Genomic DNA, 19,376 nt, shown 5'->3' on the forward strand with positions numbered 1-19,376 from the left:
CTGACACCGCTTTTCAGGTTTAGAGAAAAGGTCAGAATAGTCCCTGAACAGGACAACTCCAACTCCAGCGATGGCAAAACAGAGTCTTTTTGTCCTTGTGTCTCAAAACGGCTGGTGACATAATTGGAAATATGGCTGAGTAGTTTGATTTTCTATTGTTTTCCAGATGAGTGACCTTGCAGAACTTATTCCCAGAGTTAGATGTGTAATCCACCAAGCTAAATATAGCAGCACCACTGCACCACCAACCTGACCTGGCACATTAATGCTCAATTGACTTCATCTATGCCTCTTTGCCTCTATACTGCTGTGATATAATTAGTTGGAGATTATGGTTAAAACTGGGCATAAGAAATAACTATTCAAATGCAATATCTTATTTACACTGCCAACAGAAGATTTCTGACTGAATGGTATTTGTTTGATGGGTTTTTTAAAAATAATAAAATATCAAATGGACTTGAAATATGGAGGTAACATTATAAAACAACTACTGAGAAGAGAGGCTTTTTGGATAAACGAACTCTCCACTGTCGAGCCGTATGGTATGAATGACTCTCAGGACTTGAGCTGTTTTCTTTGAACTGGATTGTTACATTTATTGTTGTTGTGTGATACATTGTACCCGCTGGGTGATTGTGATTACGTTGCGCTACTCATAACTTGGCTTTCTATTATATTGTATTGTATGTGATGGGTGTATTGCTTCCCTTTTTGATTTATTTGAGTGTTGCTATATTGTACATATCATATGATAACCACAAGTGTTTTTTTAAAACTTTTTTGCCATCTGTTGATGGTTTGGGTCATGTGACCGAAGGTATATGAACACACCCAGCAACGCCAGAGGCGAACCTGACGACGCTGAAAGCGAAACGCGTTGTTCATTAATAAAGTATATCAGCAGAGTCTTATCAGTGTGCGGTGGCCGTCTTTTTCTATTGGACTTGAAATATATTAGAGATTTTTGGCCTGTCCACAAGTTTGAATGAACTATCTACTATTGCCATGAAAACCTGTACACATATCAAAGAAACTTACAGAAGATGAATACTAATGATGTTGGTATTCCTTTCACTTTTCCTGAGTTGGCTCTGGCAGGTGCCAATTTTCACTTCTCCTGTGTGATATCTCAACAATTATACATGAATTGGTGTGAAATTGTAGTTCATAGTGTCTGGACAATTCATCTCAGTGACATGGCACATCTCAAAGTCAGCTACACGTATTCACAACCCACTCAGGATAATTACAACAAACTTAATCTCTATTTAATGTTGTGGTTGAGCAAATAACTGCAAAACTATCGGCATTCCCATTAGCCCAATCTGTGCTTAGTTTTTTAGTGCTAATTAGCAAATGTTAGCATGCAAACACACTTAACCAAGATGGTGGACCTGGTAAACATTATACCAATTAAATAACAGCAGGTTGTCATTGGCCTTCATTAGCTTGTTGACACATTTAGCTTTAAACACCTCTGTGCCAACATCCTCAACAAGCTGCTGGCATAACGTTAGACTTGTCTTTTTTTTTTAAAGGAAAATGCACTGAAAAGATTAAAAATATATTACTATTTTCACACCACCATCTTTTGCTCTCGAATCCAAAGCCATGACCGGATTCACAATTTGTTTGGCTATTTGAGAACTCTTTGTATTGGTGGGATTCTGCAAAGTTGGAGGCCTAAACATAGCTAACTTTGGGAAAGCCTAGCTGCATTAAGCATTAATCTGAGATGAAGTGTTGAATGATTGCTTTGTGCTCTGGAAGTAGCTCTGGGGATACACACAGGACACAGATCTAACGCTCAAATAACCAGGCCACCTGTTTAGTAATCCTGCACCGCACAGGTAACCAGTAAGGTGCAAGGGAAGAGACGGTTGGAGAACATTGTGTTCCCCTGTCCGGCTGAGTCCTATTCTTTCGCTGCTACGGGGGTTGATGGACACTTGCAGAGACCAGATAGGTATCAACAGTGTTATCCGTAGATCTCGTTTTCCACCCAACCAGTCTGACTGCTTTGAGCTCTGCAGGTCTCATAGATGTCATTGGTCACAAAACCACTCTCCCTCTCCGTGCACGACACATTCTCATAGTCACAGTTGGGGTCCTGGGAGGATGCGCCGAAGTACTTTGCCATGATATCTACTGGCACGCTGCTGTCCACAGCAGGGTGAGGCAGTTTGGTAATGTCGCTAAAGGCATAAGGTCCTTGTACGGAGCAGGGCGAAGATGAAGATGACGTCCACGGTGTCGATCTGCATGGATAGCTTTCTGTTTCTGTCTTCCTCCTGGAATGACATTAAAGACAAAGGTGGGACCATTACAACATGGTTTAAAGGGGGACATAGCCTATTGTAACATACAATACACAAATAAGAAGTATCTGCTCAAATTGGTCGACACTTACTTGGAGAATTGCATCAATGTGCCATATGGATACAATTAACATTCCATAAATGCACAGAAATGTTTACCTTCTCTGAAAAATTGACATATTTCTTTTTTAATAAATGCTTTAGTGACTATTTGTAAGGTATTTTATTCATCTGCCACCGGAGACACAGATAAGTACATAACATGGGTTTTAGAGCATGACGGGTTTGTTTTTACCTCTTAGCATGCTGTTTGTAGCAGAAGAAGCCAGCAACTGCAAACAGCAGCAGCAGGAGAGCAGGAATAGTTGCATAAAGGATGTAGGACAGATACAGGGTGTTGTCTGAGAGAGATACTGAAAAGAAAAGCACATTACTCAGCATAATTTCTTTTAACATGACCTTTAGCCTTGAATATTTTGGGTACATCGCAATTCTCTACTTCATTAACCCTAGTATCAAATATATATATATTAAATTATCTTACCTGATGATTCAGGTAGTACTATTTTTATCCTCTCTTCACTCTCTGTAGTTGAGAACAAGTCTGGCCGCAGAGATGGAACTGGAGCAATCAGAAAACAGTTCAATATAACCACAGAAAATGTACATGAAAATGCACAAGCACATCGGAGTATGACTTTAAATATTTAAATCAATGTTTAAAGTATGATAGATTTATTCAAATTAAATTTAACTTAGTGTGATCGTTTTAATTTCCCTGTTCAAATGGCCTTGTTGTTATGGATCTCCATGCATATTTACCTACAACAGCCTATAGCTGACTCACCTTTGTACAACTGTAGATGTTGACTATACTCTGTTGAACAACATCTACAGTAAATTAAATCTAAATAAATTGCACTACAGATTGCTACATGTGACCAGAAGATATAACATACATTAGCATCAGAGATTCATTTATTACGCAAAGGGAAACTGAGAAACTAGATACCAGATATAGTTTTTAAAAAACATAGTGATATGGTGGTTTAATCTGTTTTTACTTGATCTAAGTGTAAACACAGCTGCTGTCACTTGTTATCTAAATCTTCATGCATACATGGACAGTATGTGTAGGGCAGAGTGCATGTTGTACCTGCATGTGCAGTGTTCCCTTCATCAGTAAATACAGGTGCTTTTTCTGCAAAAGAAAGTGCTTAAGTTTACATCATTCAGTCAGGCAAGATTTTTTTTATATACAGTATATCATGTGATTTATGCGTCATTCAACCCCTGAAAAGCATAAATACATAAAGGCATGCTCAAAAACATTCAATATCAGAAATAGATACACAACAGGAAGAGCTAAAAGAAAATGCTGTAAAAAAATATTTGATGATATAAAATGCCACCATATAAAAAGCTATTGGTTAATATAGTATCAGGTTCAGGTATACCTTAAACAGAGGCAGATGTATCATTTTGGTTTGCCAGATAGTATAGTTTTATAGGAATCAAGGCAAGAAGTATTAAAACAGTACACTACATGTTTAGTGCCAGCTGTTAACAGCAGTATCCACAATTTAATAGTGGTCGAATTCAGATTTTGTGGATTCAAGAACCAAATAAAACCAAGAGTGCCATATAATTCCCAGTGCTGCACATAGCTCTGGCACAACAGCCAAGTGTCTGTGATCTACTGGCTCACCTTCTGGGTATTTGCAGACAAAGTTGTTCTTGGAGTTGCAGTTGTTGTCATTCCAATGGAACAGGAAATGACCTTCGTCAGGTGGCGCGGACGGCTGGTGGTACAGAACCACACACATTTCACCGCCACATGACGGCTCATCCCAGTGCCAGTTCCTGCAGCAAATAAGACGCACAGGCTTACAGACCAAACACCAGGAGGACGACTGACATTATCATCTGTACAGTTTGACTTCTTGTAAAAGGACTGTGCAAATTCCATCACTCCCACACAAGCTGTATTTCATCCAATAATCTTTTTCTAAGTCACAACACTCAACTTTTTTTCCACTGACATTTGCTTTTTGTCCATACTTAAAGCAGAAGTAAGCGATCCGGTCGTTTTGGCTAACTTCTTGTCAGCCGATGGAGTTAGCAGTCCCCGCCCTCGTCATTGGTTCTATTGGTCCTCGTCCCTACGTCACCACATTCATGCGCATCCCTTGGCTGCACACACACAGCCCTTTATGCCGTTCTCTCTCCTCATTGGATAAAGCTTGTAGGATACAAGGAAGTATACAAGACGTTTTCTCCTCGGCTTACAGCAGAGCAGAGTGACTGACAGACCCGTGTTTCGGACCAAACACTCTATATAAGTGATTTCTGTCGGAAGATATAACTATTTAAGACTTATATTAAAGGGATAGTTCAACATTTTTGAAAATTGGCCCATCGCCATGATCCCCCTAGTAATAGCAGTAGGTTCGTTACCTTTAATTGTTGGTCCAAGCTGCTTTTAGATCGGGGGAGAAGAATACCGAGCGGCGCAGCTACACTACGGAGGCTAATGGAATTTCTTGGTTTTGCTCATCAAACTCAGCAAATACACAACCAAAAAACTCAAAACGCTGTGGTGGACAAGTTGTGACCTGCACATTCACCACGCTATGAGATATTAGCGGAAAGTTGCGAGATGGAGTTGTTTTAGAGGCAAAGTCGGACTTTACACTCTAGACGGCTGCTCGGCGGAGTGATTTCAAAAGCGCCTGTTTACTGCAGATACGTCCGTATACTACGGCACTGGCTGAGGTGCGCACACTGTGTCCCTCCGACCAGTGGTTCACTGAAGAAAGTAGTTCCGAGTATTTGCTTCACTTCTCTTAACTTTCCGCTATTATCTCATAGCGTGGTAAATGTGCAGGTCACAACTTGTCCACCCCAGCGTTTTTGAGTTTTTTGGTTGTGTATTTGCTGAGTTTGATGAGCAAAACCAAGAAATTCCATTAGCCTCCGTAGTGTAGCTGCGCCGCTCGGTATTCTTCTCCCCCGATCTAAAAGCAGCTTGGACCAACAATTAAAGGTAACGAACCTACTGCTATTACTAGGGGGATCATGGCGATGGGCCAATTTTCAAAAATGTTGAACTATCCCTTTAAAGCAGAAGTAAGCGATCCGGTTGTTTTGGCTAACTTCTTGTCAGCCGATGGAGTTAGCAGTCCCCGCCCTCGTCCCTACGTCACCACATTCACGCGCATCCCTTGGCTGCACACACAGAGAGGACCGCCCCTTTATGCCGTTCTCTCTCCTCATTGGATAAAGGTTGTAGGATACAAGGAAGTTTTCTCCTCGGCTTACAGCAGAGCAGAGTGTTTCAGACCAAACACTCTATATAAGTGATTGCTGTCGGAAGATATAACTATTTAAGACTTATATTAACACAAACATTCCGCTTACTTCTGCTTTAAGAGTGTAATGTTAAAAACAAGAGAGAGAGAGAGAGAGAGAGAGAGAGAAAGAGACCTGAACTTGGCCTTGCTTCCATCTAGCCAATAATACTGTGAGGGGCAACCCTGGCTTGTGGTCCCTGCCCGGCTGCGCTGTGGGCTACGGCGGAGCCCGATCCAGAAGTCTCCATCTCCAGCCTGCAGCTGCTGTATGAACCTCTCGATCAGTCTCTGCTCGCTCTCTGTCTCGATGCTGAGCAAGTCGCCTCCATCCAGCCTGCAGACCTGCCTGGCGTCCTCGAAGGTCAGCCTCCGCCTGCTGTCTTGGATGTAGGACACCTTGTAGCAAGGCCGCTCCGTCCCACGCCGGCAGATCCTTTGCCCTGGACACACACCACGTCAGGGAGATAACAAAATGATGAGCTCAGGTTTTTTGTTTTGTTTTGTTTTCTCAAGGTTTCTGTGACATTTTTTGGGGTTGCATCGCTTTACAAAAGTCTTCCTGCATTGTGGGTAGAGTAGTGAAACTGAAGCCTAAACACTGCTTTTATGAGCTCAAATTAGACTTTTTATTTCTGGCACTGGTCTTGTTCATTCAAAATAGTCTTGATCTTGAGGTGCATTGAGACAGATCACACTGCAAATGTGAGCCTGAATTGAAATACAGTGCAATAGGTTAATTATTGACTGACTATAATGAATTTTCACATCAAGTTAATGCTGAAGACACTGATACATCAAATAGGTTTATTTCACATGTCTTGAATGTACAAACTAATTAGATATAGACAACGACTGCATCATTGTTTTGTTTTGTTTTGCTAGTGACCCCTAAATACAAAGTCATGCCTTCTTCATATCCATAAGTTTTGAGCATAGAAGAGTTTGAAGTAATTTTGCAGAGCCTTGTTTCCAATCTGTAATGACTTGAAAAAAAATGCTTATTAGAGTAATGTCCCAGTCTAAGTAACCCCTGGGTTATACCATGACACGACCACCTAATTAAATAAAGAACAACTGTGCAGTGTTTCCTGTCTCATGACCCTTTTCCTTACAGATGGTTGTAAAACAAAGCTAGAAATATGGGCGCCTGTTACATAAATGTGGTGAATAGGACCATGCATGCGGTTGTTATATCATATCACTAAGACCATCTGCACATCTGCTTTCACACCAGTCTAATATTAGTGCCATTATAGCTTGAATGTGAATCATTTGCCTATGTGATCATATTGTGTTCATATCAGTGATCTGAATCGCAAACACTCCTCCTGTTGTTGTTGTTGTTGTTGTTGTTGTTGTTGTTCGTCACTTTCCACCACATCACGTGCTGCTGTGTCGAGTCTGGCCGCGGGCACAGTTTATCACCACAACGCGCTTCTTAACGACCAGCCTCGCAACAAACAAACCCCATTGCACCTCCAGAAGAAAAAGAAACTGGAGAACAACACCCGCCGCGCAACGAATGCGCAAATCCACGCTGCACGCACACTCCAATCAGGAAAAACAAACAAACAACTCCCAAGTTTTACCATGAAAAATGCAATAAACACACAAATGTCATCAGCGTGTTTTTCCCCTCTCGCTCTTCCGAAGTGACTTCTTACCATTTAATTTAGAAGCGGATCCAGGGTGGAACAAAACGGCGATAACGGTGCCGAACAGCTTCATGAAATCCATCTCTACATGTTCACCACAAGTCTGCGGGACGATTACTGTTAAAAACACACTAACAAAGTCAGTAGCTTTGTCAGAAGATAAGCTTCTTCGGTTTTATAAAAACCGGGAGATAGACAGTGACTGGGCTGCAGATAGAGGCGGTAGAGTCTGTCCAGTCCCAAAAAAAAAAAAAAAAAAAAAAAAAAGTGGGTCGTCTAGTGAAGGCGTGCATATGGCGTCTACTGAGGAGAGAGAGAAAAAAATAAAAACATCAGGAGTGAGATAGTCCAAGTTTTTGACTTTGAAAAAAAGAGATTTGGAGTATTTCCTGTCCTTCTACATGCAAACTCAAACCGCAGAGGTATGAATGTGTGCATTTGTGCGGTCAATGTGAAGCCCCTGTCCCCTTTAATCCCATTTCACATATAGTAATGTCATTAAGACAGAGTCAAAAGAGCCCTTTGTGAAAACATCATGCATCATGCTCCCTGTAATAAAGTAAAAGAATGAGCATCTCTCATTCTGACTGCACTCACATGCACACACTCAGTGCTGTCTGGAGGGAAAACAGCTCCATGAGTGAGAAAGCAGAGGCAGAAGGTTGACTTCAAGAACTTTTAGTCTCTGTTAAAAGCACGAGTCCGTTTTTTTTCCTCCTTTTTCTTTGTCTGGTAAACATGTGATGTGATACAGCTACAGAAATGACATGCCCACACACACACACACACACACACACACACACACACACACACACACACACACACACACACACACACACACACACACACACACACAAACAACTGCAAATCTCCAATAGAACAGGCGTAGATTAAAAAGGAAACTGACCGCACTGTGAAAACACCCTGCAAAGAGAAACACAAAGTCAGATAGGTAGAGAGGGAGAGGAAAAGACTGTGTGAGGGACATTCGCCATGGAGCAGGAAAGCATGTAGGGGAGGAAGGGAAAAGGATTTTCTTTTTTTCTTTCTTTCCCAGAACCACGTACACTTCCTGCTCATTGCTTTGGGTTGGTTTCCAGAATATGAATGATTGTGAAAGTCTGGAGCGGTCGTAAAAGTTACGCAACAAAACTATAACTTTTTTTTTCTCTTTTTTTTCATTGCTCCAATCCAACAATAGCATCAGAATGAAACCCTGCAGAAGACTGTGGCAAGGGTTAAATAGAGGTTGTGGTTGAATGACGGTACTGTTTGTTGTTGTTGTTGTTGTTGTTGTTGTTGTTGTTGTTGTTTGCTGTCACCATAGAAAAGAATGTCCTCAGCTCCAAACTGCTGTTTGCATTCATGACCTGTATTTGTTCTGCTTTAACAGGCAAACGCAACCATGTCCTAGTTTAACCACTGTTTGTTAGCTGTAATATTCTTGTTATTCATGTGTCAGATTTAATGGGTTTGAGTTCAACGTGCTTGGCTACTGCAATAGATTTGTAAAAGTAAAAAGAAAAGAAAAAAAAAACTTTATTTACACCATGAAAGTCAACTTGTTTGCCTGCCACTGCATTAGGGACACAGGATGCTGAATATTAGAATGAATCTATCAAAAAAATGTATGTGGGAATTTCTGATTGATGCACATTCAGAGCATTCATGTGTTTTGAAACTTTGAAATGTTCAAAAAAGAAAAAGAAAGAAAAAATGATGGTTTGGGATTTAGATCTGTAGGGATTTTTACAGTACAAGACATCAAAAGATGAAGATGAGGTCAGCTTCCAGATCGCCACAGCCTGTTAACAACAGCCATCAACAGATGACCTTGTGAGCGCTGCGCAGTAATGAACAGCAGCTCCTCTCTGGAGAGTTGAGAGAGGAAGCACAATCACAAGCTGTGTGTGTGTGTGTGTGTAGCCCTGTTGTCCACCACCTGGCTTCGGGCCATCCTTCTGTCTGTGTCCTAGCTAGCAGACACACAAAACACACAAGTGTGTCTGACTCACACTCATCCTCTGGACGCTTTTCTCATGCGACCTGGACGGATTTTTTTTCCCCCCTTTATTTTGATTTTTCAAAGCCTCTAAAATTAATTTGATTCCCGTCCAACGCACGCAAAAAACATCTCTCATGTGATGAAGAGCTGTGGCTGTGTGTGTCCCAAACACTGCCCCCGTTGAGCTTTTCTCACGTCATCAGTGTGTTTGTTGTGGTGCACAAGACTCAAAGATTATTTATGCTAAATAGAAACCAGCCACAGGATGATTTCACAGCAGGCCGTTAATGCTGGGATGTGTATAGGAGCTGTTGTGTGGTAATTCATCATGTCACTTGCATAAGCACCGGAAAATCTGTGTTGATGTATGAGCTGACTTTTAAAAAATATATATATCATCTCTTTGTAGATAAACACATCTTCATCAGGATTAGGGAAGACACACACGTACATTTAACCTGCTGGGTGGCCCAGCAAAAATGAGCTACACTCTTTGCAGCTTTTATTTGCCTGGACTCTAGTTGTGCTATGAGGTCATTCCTAATTTAATTCATAAATGTCTATTATGTTTGCGTAAAACTAAAACAATAAAGTTTCTGACACTGAACCTTATTGGAACTGAATGGATTAGCTCCACCTTATTTATCTGAGCGACCAGCCTCACACACCGGCCAGAGCACTGAGGTCAAGCAACCTGCTACTGCTGACCTGCCCCAGAAACAAACTAACAAGTAAAGGCAACAGAGCCTTTTCAGTCGTGGCCCCAAATCTATTGAATCACTTACCATTCAATTTAAAGGGATAGTTCAACATTTTGGCAGATTGGCCCATTGCCATAATCCCTTTAGTTTTAGGAGTATAGGTTTGTTACCTTTATTTGTCGGTGCAAGCTATTTTTAGAACGGCGGAGCAGAGCTGTGAGCTGCTCAGAGCTACGCTATGGAGGCTCATGGGATTTCTGGGTTTCCTTCATCAAACTCATCAAATTCACAATCCAACAACTCCAAAACGCTCTAGTGGACAAGTTGTGACCTGCACATTCACCATGCTAGGAGATAATAACGGAACATTACGAGACAAAGTTGTTTTTGAGGTAAAATCATGCAAAAAAGTAAAGTAAATTACTTCTAAAATCGGTAACATTTAGTAAATCCAGAGCCCTGGGGGCCCTGGAGCCCTATTTTACCTGGTTGGTAGCCCCGTCTTTATCAGAGCATCTTGTGGTGAAGGGGGAAACTTGGTTGTCTGTTCAGGTTTGGCGACTTTTTAGTTGTGTCTTAGTTTTACACCAAATCATATATACGTATATCTTTTGTCAATTGGAATCGATGCCTATTGGCGGTTGGTTTTCTGGGAACTAAGTAAACACTGGCCCTCGCTACGCTGCAGTGTGTTCACTGAGGGGGAAGCTGTGTCTCTTGGCTCACACTCTCCAGCACTAGTGACTCATGAGTCTGTTAGACCCAGAGAACAACAAGGCATTTGTGCTCTTTCTAATTTTGACCAGCAGATGACACCAAACTGCTAATGAACTAAGGCAGGGCAGCAACTTGCCTTTGAAATTAACCAGTTACTGTCCAATTGCCACTGCAGTACCTACAGTATACCTTTTACAGGTACAGTGAAATAACACTATTACTTACATTCATCCCTATCAATTATGTTTCAGAAATAGGATAGATCACTCTACAAGCACTTTCACATACAATTTCATGTACAGCTGTTTTCTAAAGATGCATTTTAAAAACTCAGTCAAGCGTCTGCACCACTGAAAACAAAACAAAACAAAACATAGTCTTAGCAATAGCATGCTACCTCACTGAATAACATCTCATATGGTTTATAATTGTACATATAACAGCATTACGTCATAAGAGGAGATAAGAGGAGTATTTAGTTATGCTTTGTAAACAATGTGGGCATTTTCTTTCAGGCAGAACAGACATAAAACCTCTCCAACTGTGGAGTGTTACAGGAAACATTATGACTGAGTGTATGTGATATTCACATCCTGAGGGGTCATTAGCCACACTAATGATCTGCTTTGGTGTACATACATGCCCACAGAGTACAGTAGCGTCTCCTCACAAGCTTCCCAGCGTATCCTCTTTCTTCCAATACTAAATCTGCGTCCTCCCCTGGGCCTTGTTTTCATTGTTTCCTAATGTGGTTGTATATCACTAACCACTGTTGTGCTTGGTAAATGGATTCAGTGAAGATGTGTAGTAATCATTACAACAACACGCTGTTATTACAATTCTGGCAGTTTGGTCCATCTAACTTTAGATCTTAGCCTCCCCATTAAAAATAGTGGCTCTATGATTTTGTTTTTTATCCTGTTCTGTGTGTTTTATTTATTTATTTATTATATATTAATGTATCTATAATGTGTTATCATATTTAAATCATATTTTTCACTCGTGACAGTGCTTTTGTTTTTAATTTCTAAATAGATTATTCAGCTTCTATCAAAAATGTTCTGCCCCATACCTGATCATTTAATCCTTCATTTATCTATTCAAGTCACTCAATGGTTTCCATTGGGGAGCAACACAATTTTACATTATGTAATTTACAGAAGTTTACATGGTTAGGGATTATTTTACGCGCACCTATGACCTATGGATGGATGAACATCATGTCCAGACAGCCTTACATAATCTATAATTATCTCTAACCCTGCAGCTAAAGGGGATTATAGGAAAAATGGAATGGGGGGAAATACAAAAGAATGGACAACAACATGTTTCCAAACAAGTGTCATCGGAGGTAAAATCCTCGGACATGGAATGAAGAGATTGTAAAAAAAGAAAAAGAAAAAAAAAAAGTGACGCATCTGTGGATAGTGTAACAAATGTCTCCTCTCACCATGGGCATTTTGGCTAAAACACTGATGCTCCTTTTCATCCTGTATTTCTGAGGGACAATGGAGGCTTCTCAGTTGAGCGGTAACAGTTGTGGCCTATAGCTATACTCACCATCACTACCTCCAGTGCAGTTCTATGGAGACAATGGTGGACAGGTTTGACATGCAAGGGAAATTAACAAAGGTTACTCCTGGTTGGGTTGGAGTGCTTCATGGCTTGTGGCTAATACGATCACCTTTCAAATCGTCAAGGTGTGTCGAGGCAATGAGTCCGTGTACAATGATTTTTTTACATCTTGGATACGGCATGTCTCCATTTGAGATTTGTAATTAATTCTGAACATAATACAATATCTCAAGGGGTGTTGTGATCATCAGATTAGAACAAAATGCGTTTATCCTGCATGTTTTTAGTCGTCTTTTAGTTTTATTATGGCCGTTTCATCAGTACAATGAACCTGGAGGAAATCACTTCATGTTCATGTGTTTCAAAAGTTTATAAAACACATTCTCTACAACCTGTTGTTACCAATTAACATGTACATTACGTCACCTCCATTTTTTTTTGTTATAATTGTTTTTGATAGAAGGAAACGTGAGACAGCTGTTAACCTGAGGGATCTGTGTCAAAACCCACTGACACATTAATCTGTCAGGTGAAGATCTGACAGCGAATCCCGCCAGAAGGTGCTGCTGTCTATTCAAGATGTCACGGGAGAATGGAAAAGCGTGAGTAATTGTGTGTGTGTGTGTGTGTGTGTGTGTGCATGTGTAGGTGTTTATAATTAGCTGAGGGGAGGGCTTGAGAGTCCCACCTTTAGGTGTCTTCAGGCTAACGCTATAAAAATCCCACTGCATGAAAACGTCTGTGACAAACACCTGCTCAGCTACCTGCAAGGTAAGACCCTTTCTCTGGTTGTCACATAGGTCTCTACTTGAAATATTTCAGGGATTATTAATTTGTGAGAATATCAACTTTTTCCATAAAACAGGATTAGCAGCAGATGTTGGCACATATTAAAGTGTACTTTCTCCAGTACATGTCTTTAACTATAATTTCCGTGCATCTGCTCTGACTTAGCTGTAAAAGTTATTTCAGTGTTTTAGTGTATAATTTATTCTTGATTGAGACATTTTTCTTTACAGGACTGGTCAGTCTGACTCGGCCTCCTCCAGACAACATGGCTCTCTCCCTCTGTCTCCCTCTGCTGGTTGTGCTCCTGCAGCCTGCTCTCTGTCTCTACACGTGCTCCTCTGAGTATGACCGGACCCCAGGTGGGCTTTACTTTTAACTTTCATTGAGACAGATCATTTTGTTTTACGTAAATGAGCATTCTGCACAAAAAAGAGCAGATGCCATTTGTGGGGACTTTTACCACACATAGTTATTATTATGGATCTTTCTTTATCTTGACGCAACAACTGGATTGGACAATCATATACATAAACTATTATTCTATTATATATTATAATTTGAAATAATTTGGAACATAACTGTACAGAATGCCTTTATCTCTTTCTCTTTTTTATATGTTTGTTTTATATAATTTTATAGGCTATTTGCATATTTTTCTCCTTTTTTTATTTTTTATTTTCTACTGTAAATTCCCCATGTGTGGAATGAATAAACAGTCTTATTTCTTATTTCTTATGTCTATAAACTTTTCTTATGTTTTCAGTGTGTGTGAAATGTATTTTCCTCAGTTGAGCTGTTATGATGCCATGTAAATCCCTTTGAGACAAACTGTTTGTAAAAATGGGCTATACAAATAAAATCGCCTTGCCTCGCCTTGCCTATCCTCTTTCACAGACAACTCGGACTTGACGGTGGACTGTGGCACCAGTATGATTACTCTGGAGGTAAACCTGTGCACAGCTCAGTGGGCAGGCTTCAACACAACAGACCTGGCTCTGAACGGGAACCACAACACTTCCGAGTGCCAGGGCTCTCTCGACACCAGCGTGGACCCTCCCGTCATCCGGTATCAGCTTCCTGTCAACCACAGTGCGGACAACCCCTGTCGCCATTCGCTGCAGGTCAGAAGGTTTCTCCTACATAGAAGATGCTGAATTATATCGAGAGAAGATGAGAAAACAGCACATATTTAGATTATTCATGGTCAATCCTTTGTGTAGAAGTATTTGGCACCGTATAAGTAGTCTGTGGGCTGATTATATATCTTCTTTACCATCTTGATCAGATTGTGGATGAGACCCCAGATCCCACAGGTCCTTTCAGCAGCTTCCTAAGTATCCAGTCAGTCATCATCACTGGGTTCATCGACACACCCAGATCTGATGAGGGGGTGATCAGCTACTCCACAGACCTCTACTATCACTTCTCCTGCCGCTACCCACTGGAGTACCTGATAAACAACACACAGATCGTGGCGTGAGTAATAATTAGGATCATTAACTTCATGTGATTGATTAAGCAAACTGTTTGGCCTCACATGAAGCTGACAGGACCACACAGCAAATCTGAAAGTTGTGTTTTTTTCCCCCTCTTGTCCGTCTTTTCCATGATTTTCTATAGCTCCTCGGTCTCAGTAGCGACCAGCGATAGTAATGGAACCTTCATTGATACGTTAAAAATGGCTGTTTTTAATGTAAGTACAATCTGGCATTAATCTGATTTAGATACACATCTGAAGTTATTCCTCTTCGTTTATTTTAACTCTATGTCTTTTTTCTCCAGGACTCTGATTATGGTAATTCTTTAGTGGTGCCTTCAACAGGCCTGGAGCTACGAACCAGGATCTTCGTGGAGGTCAAGGCACTTAATCTTACAGGAAAGTGAGTATAGCCCATTTGGCCGCTTGTAGTAAATGTGTTTATCAGAAAACAAACATTGAAGTAAAAGAGAACACAGTGTATTCTTGTGGCAAACAGTAACTCATTTGCCCACTGTCCTATTTTCAGTTTCCATATACTGCTGGATCACTGCTTTAGTACTCCGACTCCTTACAACATATCACATAGTGAGCAGCACAACTTCTTCACCGGGTATGGAAACACACACCTATTGCTTCATTCACACAGGAAAAATAGTACGACCTCGACAGGATTTTTAAAAAAGTATGTCAATGTCTGATCTCTCCACTAGCTGTTCAGTGCAACAAAGGACGACTGTGACGACCAACGGCCTTTCCAAAGCTGCGCGCTTCAACTTTGAGGCCTTTCGCTTTGTTCAGCACCGCGACCAGCCAAAGTCCAGCATCTACCTGCACTGCATACTGAGACTGTGTGAGCCCAGCAAATGTCAAGAGCTGCTTGCTGTAAGTTGAGAAGTCAAGAACAAATAACTCTTTAGCTTTAAAGGCATCAGAGGATGTAACTGAAAGTTTGGTTGAAAGGTTCCCTAAGCTTCAAATGATACAATTTATCACCACGCAGATTACCTTAAATCTCAGGAATCAATGGAAATAGGATCAAATATATATATATGATGGAGTAGGAGAAACCATTTGGGTATTTTATGGCCATTTTTAGATAGGAAATGTGAGAAATGACATTGACACATTCAGTCTCTGGAGGTTGTAGTTTATTGTTGACACTTAAAGCCCTTCAGACATCGAGGCACTTTACCTGTTGATGATTTCTGGTTTTGAGTTTTACTGCAAAATAAATCACGTATTAAGGTATGTATATTGAAAAATGTTACATTATGACATAGCTCAAGCTGAACCTGACTGGACGTTGTCGTTGGTTTTCAGGGCTGTTCTTCTTCCAGAAGAAAAAGATCAATTCAAAGATCTGCGACACCTTTTGGAGAGGAAAGCGGAGAATCGGCCACTGTTTCAGTCGGACCTCTTTACACCGCCCGAGAAGGTTTGGCCTACGTACTTTCAAATGTTTTCCTGTGATTTTCAAAAAACACCACCATGACAAACTTTGTCAGTGACTCTCTTATCTTCTCTCACTACAGACAGGCCCTATGCAGCTTCCTACAGTAAGTGCACGTTAAACACTTTCTGAATCAAAATAAACATTTTAATTGGGGAAGTTTGGTCAACCCTAAAAGTAATCTCCATTAATCTTCCTGTACGTGCATCAGGTAACGACACGCCACCGGACAGGGATGACGTGAACATGACGGGCCTGGCTGTGGGAATGGTGTTTGGCTCGGCTGCTGCCGTCCTGCTGGTTCTGGGCGGCTGGTTCGTCGTGAAGAAGTTTTACTGGGCGAGAGGATTACCTCATGCCTTTCACTGACACATATACCAGCAACCTGTGTTTGCCTCATCACCTGACTCCTCATAATATCCTGATAACATCTTGATTCTTCATCAATAACCAAATGTCAGGTGATCATGGAAACCAAGCATATAACTCTTGCTATCTATATTTACAAATATTTATCTCCATTCAATAATCATTTACTGGTAATCAACAGTCAAACCTGAACTAGTGTAAAAATCAATCATCAACTAGAAGCTTAAAGATTAAAAAACAGAGCAATTATAATGTCATGTAAAAGTATATCTTTGCTATGATTATGCCTGAGAGTTTCAAATTCAAACATGGAATGTATTTTTTGTACATATTAAAAGTAAAGTTTAAAATCAAGTTGTTGTTGCACTGTGGTGATTACGTACAGTAATTTAAAAAAAAAAAAGCAACAGGGTACTTGTGTCATCAGTAACTTTACTCTCCACAGGCAGCATCTTTATACATGGCACAGTAAACATATACTGACGATTACACAGACTCATGCATCAAGCAAATCCAATGCATACATTCATAAATACAGGCTACTTACTTGGCTGGTACAGTGGCAAACTAAAAGAAAAAAATATACACGGACAAGAATCACTTTGGGAGCTTACTGGCAGTTAATTCATGTTTTCAAAAGTTGTGCAGTTGTTTCTGTCACTGCACTAAGTGCAGAATGTCCTGAATCAGAGCAGACAGTTTAACAGAGTAGTCCCCTGGTAAAGCAGCGCCGGGTTGTAAGGACGAGGAGAAAGACGAGGGCGTCAGACGGGAGGCTCTCTGGACCTCCAGCTCCCCTTCCAGCTCCTGAAACACCTTTTCCATCTTGGCCTGAAACACTTGGCTCTGCAGGGCTGCATTTTGGCAGAACCGCTCCATGCTGGTCGTCATTTGATGTGGCTGCGCAGTTTCTAGCAGGGCAGTAAGCTCTGCTCTGAGACCCTCCACCCTGTTCTGTGTCTCCACCCTCAGCGAACTCACCTCCTGTCCCAACCTGGAGCTCATTACCTGCCAGAGCTCCGACTGGTCCGTCTCCTCCTCGCTCGTGGTGATCTCTCTGAGACGTTCGACCGCCATGACGGTTTTAGTTTGGAAGTCGCTGATGATGTCAGTGAGCTTAGAGCTGCTGTGTTGGAGGGTTTGTGTCATCCAGTGGAAGGCCTCCTGGTGTCGAGCAGGACCGGCCTCCGCCCGGGCCTCTGCTCTCTCCAGGCCTCGTAGATAGAGGGTCAACTGGCCACACAGATCTTGGGTGTTGCTGCTGAGGGAGCTCTGGAGCTGCTGGGTGAGGGGAGCCAGGCGCTCCCTCATGCTGGCCAGGGTGCTGCTGAGGTGGGCCGGAGATGGGGACAGCTTCTCCTGCAGCTCGGCCAGCTCTTGGCGCAGGCGGACACGCAGACGCTCTGACTCCATGTTGAGTTTGCGCTGCATCTCCTGTGCCATAGGGTTATTGCTGTCGTCGTCTTCTTGGTTGTAGAGACTGCTGCTGTCTATGTGACTCTTGTAGGTCATACTTTGTAAGGACAGATAGAAGCACTCTATTAGAAAATGTTTTAAAATTCAAAGATTCACCTTTACTTGAGTGTATGGATGCAAATTAATTTCAGGTGAAGTCCTTGACTTGGTCAACTCACCCCACATCCTTTGAGAGGTTTATCTTGTCATGAGCCTTGTTGGCATTTGAATCAGTCCAGGATGTTTCCCTGGTGTAACGATGAAGTGGGTATGCTACAAACAAAGAAATCAGAAGTGAGTAAAAAACACTACCTTCAAAGTAAAGGATATGAAACAACATTTGAGGACAAATATATACCTGAAGTTGTCAAAAATGACAGGGTGAACAGTACGACTTTGAGATGCATGTTTATCTTTCTGTGGAGGGAAAAGAGAAATACATAAGAATTTCACACTAGAATGAAAAGATGACTTAATACTGAACATCTCAATGAGTAATATAAAACTCCTTCCACATGGATTTCCCTGTCAGTCCAAGACTGGAACAAGAAAGTCAATATGAGAGAGTGACTGGCCTTTACCTGACGATCAGGGATCTACAGAGTGACGACTCCACTCATCGGCCTTATAAAGGTCCGTGTTATCAGAGCGACTGCCCAAACTCTGCCTGTGTCAACAGTCAACACGTGGAGGGTCACATTGATGACAGAGCACAACATACTACACACACACACACACACACACACAAAGAGTGAGGCCACGCCACTGTTGAACATTACTGTAATAAAACTTCCTCTTTTTTTTTTTTGCAGTATTGCATTACAGAAGTGTTGATGATGCACTACCTTAAGTCTCAAAGGGAGAAAACACCAAGATAAAAAAAGCATGATAGAATAAGAGTGCATGGAACAAGAGTGTTAAAACAACCGTAGGTGTTATATTGTAAAGAAATAATACAATAATGTAAGAAGATGAGATTGCTATGCAGCCAGGTCCACAACTCACTTGCACTCTGCACTGAAATGAGGTAGAAATGTATTGGAGCCACCTAAAAAGGTTCAACAAGTTCAAGTTTGTATGTCACAGTCAGCTAAAAAGCTTGGCTGCATTTCAGGTGTTTTACGTCAAAGCCCCAGTTTGCCAGAAGCCAGAATCATAATGTACATTTGATGTGGGGTTCCTTGTTTGATTAATAGTTACTTGTTTTTCTGGCTTTTTAAGCATTATGCAAAATATGACAAACAATGTTTTAGGTTGTGCAAGAATTCAGTGTATCCAGGTTTGGACCTCATGGAGCCTTGATTATCATGGCTTGTTTTGGATGCTTGACAGTCAACAGTTTACACACCAGTGTTTGTGCTGCTAGAATGAACAGTACAAAACAGCCAAGGACAAACATAACTGATTATGGTAAACTCTGTGCTTTTCACATTTTCAAAACAAGAAATAACAATTTACAGGACACCTTTAGGTGCATGAGTGCAAGTGCATGCTCATGAATCGACA

At 41.2% G+C, this 19,376-nt stretch overlaps 3 protein-coding genes across 3 annotated transcripts; 1 reads left to right on the top strand and 2 right to left on the bottom strand.

The window, feature by feature from the left end:
- Positions 1-943: 943 nt before the first annotated feature.
- Positions 944-7,559, bottom strand: laynb (layilin b). The gene is made up of 7 exons (XM_083985477.1): positions 7,339-7,559; positions 5,808-6,114; positions 4,030-4,184; positions 3,478-3,522; positions 2,866-2,943; positions 2,617-2,734; positions 944-2,294 (listed from the first exon to the last, which is right to left on the bottom strand). The coding sequence occupies exons 1-7, from the start codon at positions 7,409-7,411 to the stop codon at positions 1,982-1,984; spliced, it is 1,089 nt and encodes a 362-aa protein (XP_083841603.1). The 5' UTR covers positions 7,412-7,559; the 3' UTR covers positions 944-1,981.
- A 5,822-nt stretch (positions 7,560-13,381) lies between these two features.
- Positions 13,382-16,666, top strand: LOC310995294 (zona pellucida-like domain-containing protein 1; the record flags this gene model as incomplete). The annotated part of the gene is made up of 10 exons (XM_083984307.1): positions 13,382-13,475; positions 14,011-14,237; positions 14,402-14,592; positions 14,737-14,809; positions 14,899-14,996; positions 15,123-15,206; positions 15,307-15,478; positions 15,917-16,031; positions 16,129-16,152; positions 16,258-16,666. 10 exons carry the CDS (start codon positions 13,382-13,384, stop codon positions 16,413-16,415), a joined length of 1,236 nt encoding a protein of 411 aa, XP_083840433.1. The 3' UTR covers positions 16,416-16,666.
- A 118-nt stretch (positions 16,667-16,784) lies between these two features.
- LOC310995633 (uncharacterized protein) lies at positions 16,785-18,296 on the bottom strand. The gene is made up of 3 exons (XM_083984737.1): positions 18,229-18,296; positions 18,050-18,143; positions 16,785-17,928 (listed from the first exon to the last, which is right to left on the bottom strand). Exons 1-3 carry the CDS (start codon positions 18,275-18,277, stop codon positions 17,073-17,075), a joined length of 999 nt encoding a protein of 332 aa, XP_083840863.1. The 5' UTR covers positions 18,278-18,296; the 3' UTR covers positions 16,785-17,072.
- Positions 18,297-19,376: the final 1,080 nt, after the last annotated feature.

Source organism: Trachurus trachurus, assembly GCF_905171665.1.
Source record: "Trachurus trachurus genome assembly, chromosome: 13".
Taxonomy (NCBI): domain Eukaryota; kingdom Metazoa; phylum Chordata; class Actinopteri; order Carangiformes; family Carangidae; genus Trachurus; species Trachurus trachurus.

Excerpts from the sequence above, each read along its gene's own strand:
- laynb (XM_083985477.1), bottom strand. The coding sequence starts at position 7,411 with ATGGATTTCATGAAGCTGTTCGGCACCGTTATCGCCGTTTTGTTCCAC. Across the intron at positions 4,185-5,807 it reads GGAAGCAAGGCCAAGTTCAG|GAACTGGCACTGGGATGAGC; the intron begins GTCTCTTTCTCT and ends TATTTGCTGCAG. Across the intron at positions 2,735-2,865 it reads AGTACTACCTGAATCATCAG|TATCTCTCTCAGACAACACC; the intron begins GTAAGATAATTT and ends TTTTCTTTTCAG.
- LOC310995633 (XM_083984737.1), bottom strand. The coding sequence starts at position 18,277 with ATGCATCTCAAAGTCGTACTGTTCACCCTGTCATTTTTGACAACTTCA. Across the intron at positions 18,144-18,228 it reads GTCATTTTTGACAACTTCAG|CATACCCACTTCATCGTTAC; the intron begins GTATATATTTGT and ends CTTTGTTTGTAG. Across the intron at positions 17,929-18,049 it reads AACCTCTCAAAGGATGTGGG|TATGACCTACAAGAGTCACA; the intron begins GTGAGTTGACCA and ends GTCCTTACAAAG.